Source organism: Colletotrichum scovillei (assembly GCF_011075155.1).
Source record: "Colletotrichum scovillei strain TJNH1 chromosome Unknown Contig00005, whole genome shotgun sequence".
NCBI lineage: Eukaryota > Fungi > Ascomycota > Sordariomycetes > Glomerellales > Glomerellaceae > Colletotrichum > Colletotrichum scovillei.
Window position 1 is genome coordinate 3,159,205 of NW_023336263.1, and position 7,833 is coordinate 3,167,037.

Below are 7,833 nucleotides of genomic sequence, written 5' to 3' on the forward strand. Positions count from 1 at the left end.
AGTTCGCCTGTGTGCATGGAATGCAGATATATAGACTATTGAGAACCTTCTTGACTTGGTGCCTTACTGCTTGCCCAGGGATATATCGAGAGGCACGCGGACGCAAGATTCTCAGTGCAACTGCCACCTCTTATCTCAAGGCAAAATGGCCCCTTGCACAGAATACGCCGATAAGATGACCGACCCTGATATCATGGGATTCGGCGTAAGCCTGCCTCTCCATATGAACTTGACTCATTGCTTACGCAAAGAAGGTTCTCCTATCCTTCATTTTCCCAGTCTTAGCGTCCCATGTTATCATGAGCATGGCTTATATCACTCGGAAGGCAAACCCAGAGCAATTCACATACATGGATTCTCTGATACACGAAAGACTAGCTGCACACGAATCGAAAATATATCACTTACGTGGCTTGAAATACGAGCAACTTCTCCTCACATTGAGCGATCAGCTTTCAGTTACCAGTCTTGCACTTCTGGTAGCTTTGTACACTCAAATACGCAGCCTATCGTCATTTTCGTTTTCTGTGGGCGTAACGCTTGCCTTCTTGTCGTTTGCGGTTCACACAAATTGCCTTGTTGGTCTGACACCGTATTTGAGATCACGTAAACGACAGGCAAACTTGCGCGTGGGATTCTTGACACTGCTAGTCTTCTGTCTTTTGATTAGCAACATGCTCACTTATTTCGTATCCAATAATTACTGGATCGAAATCCTCGCTTGCGCATTAAGAAACGCAGAGCCCAACGCGTTGTCAGCATACTCTGCGATCGCGTCGGTTTGGTTCTTCATCAAAAACTACTACGATGCTCTTTCGCGCTTTTATGGATTATATCCCGCAGCTGATGGGTTTCTACGCCTTATATGCATCACCAAGGGGTCACGGAATGAATTCAGGAGTCTGCTTCATCACAGGGCGCAGAAAGAATTCAAAAGCCAAGAGAAAATGCTCGAGAAACTATCTGATGAGCACTCAACCCAAGTTAATACACTACTAATAGTGGTCAGAGTCTTATCGGAGGATCTTCTAAGCTCCATATTCTGGAAACTCTTTCAAGATATGGCATTCACAGTGTATTTGCTGTGCAGTTTGATTTCCGCGGTCCGTGATGTTGGAGAAGACGAAAGGAAATCTCTACTGGAACCCAAATTCGGACAGATTTTGCCTCTCATTCTCTTCTCTGTCTTTATCATCAACGTACTTGACGCCAGAGGTGATGTGCCTTCTCTTGAAAACTAGATGGTGCTTGACTAACGCGACCTCAGGAGAAACAGAAAGCGTCGCGATCAATGAGCTTTCCGGAAATTCGCTAGAATTGGCTGAACCACAGAACGCTCTCACTTCCTCGATAACAGAAGGGCCCGCTCCCATCGACGAGTTGTCAAATACTGCTGAATCAACCTGCCTCCAACGCGCTTTGCTTACAGACGGAGAAGCACCCTTGACAAATCGTGTCGTGAGGCGTTGGACGACCGGGCTTAGACAGACGGCCGGCAGAGACCACCTGGGGACGACAGGGCGATTTAGTTTTACCGATCTGCAGAATTTCAGGATATCGACGTCTAACAGGGCAATGACATCTTTGATGGAGTCAGGGGCTGATGTAAGTTGCTTTGGCTTTTATAACGTATTGTATTTTCCCTCCTTTAGGCTTGAGAAATCTCCACGTGAAACACATCGTAGCTGACATGACCATGGTCTGTCTACCTTGAAGCCGACCAATATCGACTTGAACACTGAGGACGAAAATGCTATCAAAGCAAAACTCATGTTACAAAGCATCAGGCTTGAGCTAGCACAAAAGGCAGCAGCAAAATCACCGTGGTGTGCTTGGGTGGTTTTGTGGGCCGCGATAGTCGTACTGGTTGGGTTTTTGGTGCTGTGTGTGTTTTATGGTCCGTGGGTGAGCATGGCGACCTTGGCCATCATTCTCATCTGGTTATTTTGTTACGTTATCTTGGCCCTATGGGATATGCGCAGTATCAGAATCGGAAGAATTACAGCGGGAAATCTTGCAATGGCCAGAGCAAATGCTTCGGAGAGACGACAACATGGGGTGTCATAAAGCCAACATTGAATGGGCCAACATCATAAACACGCTGTCATTGAATCACAACTATATTCTGTATTATTATCATTCCATTTTGGAATACAGATGTGCCACAATATTAAATCAATAAGACTTATATTGTTCTAGTTGTGCTCAACTAACGTATCTGTGACAAGCTTGCTTCATCGTCACGTCCGATTTCGTAACGCGTTCGCTGGTTCAAGACCTGGTTGGTCTTTTGCTAAGTGGGAAGTTAGGTCGTTTGTATTTAACTCATCCATATTCATCGCTCTTTGCTCTTGAGAGCTCGACGCATCGCGCGTTCTGGCTGCAGCTGGCACCGTGGGCATTCATGGAAGCTTCCTTGCTCTCATATTGTCGTAAATGATGACGGAATCGAGGAGAGTCTGGGTCCCCAAAGCACTGGAATGGAAGAGATGATTAGAATAGCGCCTAGCAGCAACGCTTGTAGATCATGACTTACCAATCCTCCGGAGTGCAATATTCCTCTGGATGATGACTGATACCGTCTTTGCAGGGTACAAATATCATCGTTGTTGGACAATGCTTGCTCGTGTTCACACTATCGTGCGTCGCGCCGCTCGTCATACGAAGCCAGCCATCGTGTCCCACGATACCATTCGCTGCTGTCTCGACGGCCCACACGCAGTCCTCATCAAAAGTGGCGGCTGGCGAATCCACATCGATGCTCCAGCTGAGCTCCACGCCATTCTCGCGTGAGATCTCCTGGAAGGAGGCGAGACATTGTTCTTGGACCTCACAGATGGTCTTGTCATCAGGATGGCGAATATCCAGTGTGAACGTTGCCTGTGAAGCAACTGCGTTGATCGATGATCCTGGAGGAACCTTGATGATTCCTGTGGTTACGAAAGCCCCGGATTTCTGGGCCAGCTCGTTCGAGGTCGCAATCATCTTCGCCGCAGCTAGTAGCGGATCTCTTCTTGCCGAATAAGGCGTCGTACCCGAATGTGCAGTCCTACCAACTACGGTAAAAGTGAGCCATCTGCAGGCTTGCGCGCCTCGAACAACTCCAATCTTTCTCCCTCTGGATTCCAACAAAGGACCTTGTTCGATATGTAGTTCGAAGTGCGCCCCTAGCGGGTAACCATGAGTTGCCGAACACGGGGCTTTCCCTAGGTATCCGTGTCTCTCGAGTTCTGACTTCATTGTGATGGAGGGATCTGAAACATCTCTCAGATCCCAAGCCCTTTGTATTGGTATATCTCCTGCCCAGACTTTGGAGGAGACTGTTGTGCCTGGAAACCTTGCGCCTTCCTCACTATGGGGTTAAGTCAGCCAATCTCAAACCATGAGGGGCTCGACGGGCGGAAGCTGTATTTGCGTACTTTGTCCAGTTGATGACCCCAATATCGAACTTAGACTGATAGCCATTCTCTTTCATCGTTCTAAGTGCTTCGATACCGGCAACGACCCCTAGTATGCCATCGTATCTACCGCCTTGGGGTTGGGTATCCAAATGGCTGCCCATTGCAGTAATGGGTAGTTTTGAGCCCAGAGATCCTCTTTGCCTAGCAAAAATGTTGCCCATCTGATCAACTTGAACATCGCAACCCAATCTCTGCGTCTCTTCTATGAACCATCGTCTCGCGGCGGCATCTTCATCTGAGAGAGTCAGCCGGGCCATTCCGGTTTCATTCGGGCCTCTGGTGAGTTGTCAGCAACTTGAGAAGCTTTTTCGTAGAGACTTAAGACTCACCTGCCATATCTATGAGCCGCTCCCCATTGGCAGGTATGGTGAATTGTTTCTTCAAGACGATCGGAGTTGATTTTAAGACCTGACAAGCCTTGGGAAAAGGTTGACGACTGGCGCACGAAACGAAGTGACTGGAGCGCCGATAGCCTTCTTGGGAACATCCTGTCGAGATAAATTGACATGCGTTTTCCATGTGTTCAACTCGGTAGACAAAGCATGCCGTTTTGTGGTTTGGACGACGATCACCGGGCTACCACTCGGGTAAAAGCCGTTATCTCGGAAGCGGTGCCGACAATCTGTGTGAGGGGTAGGTATCACGCCCCCCGGCAGTGGATTTCGGTGACAGCTTCACCGACTGACGCGATAGCAGACATTGGGCAATAACAGAATATATGGGCAGAGTGACCGAGTTCCTTCTCTCAACCCATTTTCGAAAAGTTTATCCAGTCTTGCCGACATAATAGTCTTTGATGACATAGGAAACATGCTAGTTCCTCTTTTTCGTTGACCATTAGTAACCTCAAGTCTGGCCAACCCGTCAAACCGCATCGTGACAAAGGACACGTCCATAATTGAAAATGGTAATTGAAAGGTTCTATAAATATGGTTCTGTATTTGCGTAGTTGCATTGGCGTAAATATTGAGCTTGCGTGCATGCACACAGTTAATCAAGCATCAGCGGAGTATTTGCCTTTAGCCTTGCATATTGATAAGGCTTCCTTATTGGACCGTCTCTTTTCGGTTTCTTCTGGCTGGAATGTCACGATGAAGCCTATTTATTACACGCTTCAACTTGACTTTATACCCATTCTAATGGATACTTCCAGTCCTCTCAACGCAACATCAAACTGCTTCTGGCTTTGATGTAAGCCCGAAACGGCCATTCTGGGCTGCAGGTCTTCAACACACCAACAACAAAGCAAAGCAAATTAAAATAGATGCATAAGCAATCAATGCCAGTTCGCCTGGCTCTCTATCTTCGGCTGAATTGATTATAAAAAACAAAAATTGAATCATCCGCGTGATGCATCCGCCGGTAATCGAAACCGGGTCCCTTGCTAATCCGAACTGGAATGGAAGGCAAGGATGATAACCACTACACTACAGATGCGGATGTGGTGATGATCCACCCGCTACGTTCAGTGTCCATGTACCAACATCGCTTACGATGACCGCCGAAGTGCGTCTCACGAGCGGCTGTATGCTGCAGACGCAATTTTGAATCATTGAATTTTACGAGACTTTCAAGTCTCGCATCGTATCGCGTCAAATTTGGACGCGTTTTGGACGCGTTGGCCCGGTTTTGGCTCTTGAGTGCGCTCTTTGATGAGGTGCCTGAACGAAGGATTACTGAACTATAATTATATTCAGGCCATCATAACACGAAGGCAACAAAAGCATAAGGTGTTCTTCTCAGTTAGTTCATTCAACAGTGGGTGATGGTGCTTGTCGATTCTGCTTACAGAGTATCCTTGGCGCTTAGGCAGACATGTCCGTAACCTCTAGTTGTCGATCGCTTACTATGGTCTGACTTCTCCCCAAACCCAAACCCTATAACAATTTGCAACGAGCACCATCAGTCCGAAGGCACCCAAGTCGGCGCATCTGAGCAGATCACCACCTTTAAAATGGGTCTGACGGACACGCCTCCTCCTCACGTCCCCTCGTGGGTCGTGCCAGCCTCCGGGGCCCTTCTCATCACAGGCGCCATCTTCTGGGATATGTGCTACGTGCTCATGTCAATCCGCTCCCACAGAACAAAATCATACGGCATGCCCCTCTTCGCCCTCGCGCTGAACCTCTCCTGGGAACTTATCTACGCAGTTCGCGTCGCCGAACACCCTTTCGAACGTCTCGGCTTCCTCGTCTGGCTACTTCTTGACGTGCCGCTCGTCTACACGACCCTCAAGAACGCGAAACACGAGTGGCGCCACGCGCCGCTTGTCGCGAACAATATCGGCGCTTTCCTTGCGATCATGGTAGCCCTTGGGTGCGCGGGGAACTATGCCGTCGCCGACTGGTGGCTGTCGGCGCCCGGTACCGGGTACGGAGACAAGAGTGGCAAGTGGTGGGCCGGACGGGAGGGATTCGATTGTACGGAGCTCGCGTTCTGGACGGCTGGTCTGGCGCAGTTCGCCCTTGGGACGGGATGTCTTGCCATGTTGCTCGTCAGGGGTCACTCTGGGGGCGCGAGCTATGCGATCTGGTGAGTGTTTTCCGTTTGTCTGGGCCTCCTTCGCTGTCTTTGCCTCATCCGATCGGGGGGGCGGGTTGGTTTCTCTCGTCTGGTGAGAAAACATCCATGTGTGATGAGGGTCACCGACGTGTTGGGTCAAAACATCTCACTGTATGCCGTTTTTGCGTCGTTTCCCCTGTCACCGGTGTGCGATATTCTCACACCCGCTTACTCTTCTCGTTCATCCTCCAAACGTGTCATCTTGACGCGTGTTGATGCCACCCCAAAAGAGCTATCCGCAGGCCATGGGTTCGAATGCTGTGCCGCTAGAGTTGCTCTGACGTGTGGGGTCTCTTTCCCGGTTCTCGTTTTCATCGTCCCTCTCATTCCGTCGTATTTGAACGGTCATGTTTGTTCAGTCAGAACAAGCACCCGCTGCATTCGGTGAGAGGGGGGTTTGGGTCATATGAGCAGACATCTTATGCTGATCACTTGTTCGACAGGTTCTGTAGGGCACTTGGCACCCTCACCGGTTGGATTGGCTCAACCGGTCTGCTCTGGTGGTATTGGCCAGAGGCCCATGGCTTCTTCGTCAATCCCATGAGCATCTTCCTCATGACGACGTGTTTGGCTTGCGATACCGCGTATCCATTCATTCTCGCAGAAGTGCGGAGAAGTGAGCAGATCCTCTCGGACGGCAGGCTTGTTTCTGGAATACCGGTCAAGAAGTCAGCCGCGCCAATAACGAAGAAAAGGTTATGAGTTCGGGAATAACATGGAGGATCGCGATCCTCGTCGATGAAGTGTTCTTGGCCCGGGTTTCCGGCAAGCAGCATCACTTACTCATCGTCTGCCACTATGCTAGACTGGGACCCTTGATCAAGACAACGATAGAAATTTGGTCGAACCGTAGAAATCTCAAGATGGCTTGCGGGCGTTCGAGACCCTTTGGCACCCGATACAGGTAGCCCCGGCCGCACAGACTCCAGACGCCCGTTATCTGTCACCGATGCAGATCTACTGGCCGGCTTGTAAACCGCGATGAGCACCAACAACATCGTGTGTGCCACGCAACTCAAGACCCGGGGTCCTGGAAACTGGCTCAACCACCATTGGAGGAAACCAAGGTGTGGCGGCTTGGCTGCGAGGAGAAAATGTACAGAAGCTCCAACAGATTGCGGAAACTGTGGGATTTTAGCAGGGGTCTTTGCGTTTTGGTGGCTGCAAAATGATCCATCTCATTGTTGGGCTTTGGATGCTTGCTGTGTTGGTTGTTGGTTGGCGGCACTTACATGAGATGAGCGGGATAATGTCTGTATTAAGACGATGACCGCAGCGGAACGAGGTGACATCGGGGAGTCGGTCATAGGTCCGAACTTTTTTCATACTCAGATGGGAATTTGTTGGATTCCCCAATTTCATGTGCCTCTTGATCGTCAACGATTCCCGTCACCCCTTGATTGTGTCAGCATCCCGATCTCGTCGGAGTATAATTTAGCACATGCATCGAATCAACTGACAGTTCACCTTGCAGACGTGTGCAGGTATGACTCCACATCAACAAAACATGACGGTGTGTTCGTACGATAGATGCAGCAACCTGGACTGCAGACTTGTCAAGCCTGCATAAATGCTAGAGCAAAACAGACGGCGGCTTGCAGCGAACCACCCGCAGAGCACACCTTCTATCACGTCACACAAGCCAGCTATCACAAAATGCATCGAATCAAGTAATGTTGGAGACCAAATTCTGCATGGATCTTCCGGGCTCCTAGCAGCGTGCTCGTCTAGACAGCCAACGGGAGACAGCGCAAGTGAGCTTCACGGCAGTATTCAACGCCAAGTGACCGAGAAGCAAGCGCCCGGCCAG

The 7,833-nt window shown here is 49.7% G+C and overlaps 2 protein-coding genes across 2 annotated transcripts; one reads left to right on the top strand and one right to left on the bottom strand.

Annotated features, from left to right (window-relative positions):
- Nucleotides 1–2,402: 2,402 nt before the first annotated feature.
- On the bottom strand, nucleotides 2,403–3,948 carry HER10_EVM0007525 (hydantoinase/carbamoylase family amidase; the record flags this gene model as incomplete). The annotated part of the gene is made up of 4 exons (XM_035477079.1): nucleotides 2,403–2,475; nucleotides 2,537–3,352; nucleotides 3,420–3,737; nucleotides 3,791–3,948. The coding sequence occupies 4 exons, from the start codon at nucleotides 3,946–3,948 to the stop codon at nucleotides 2,403–2,405; spliced, it is 1,365 nt and encodes a 454-aa protein (XP_035334124.1).
- A 1,390-nt stretch (nucleotides 3,949–5,338) lies between these two features.
- On the top strand, nucleotides 5,339–7,273 carry HER10_EVM0000698 (uncharacterized protein). Its single transcript, XM_035470468.1, has 2 exons — nucleotides 5,339–5,993; nucleotides 6,467–7,273. Exons 1-2 carry the CDS (start codon nucleotides 5,416–5,418, stop codon nucleotides 6,723–6,725), a joined length of 837 nt encoding a protein of 278 aa, XP_035333666.1. The 5' UTR covers nucleotides 5,339–5,415; the 3' UTR covers nucleotides 6,726–7,273.
- Nucleotides 7,274–7,833: the final 560 nt, after the last annotated feature.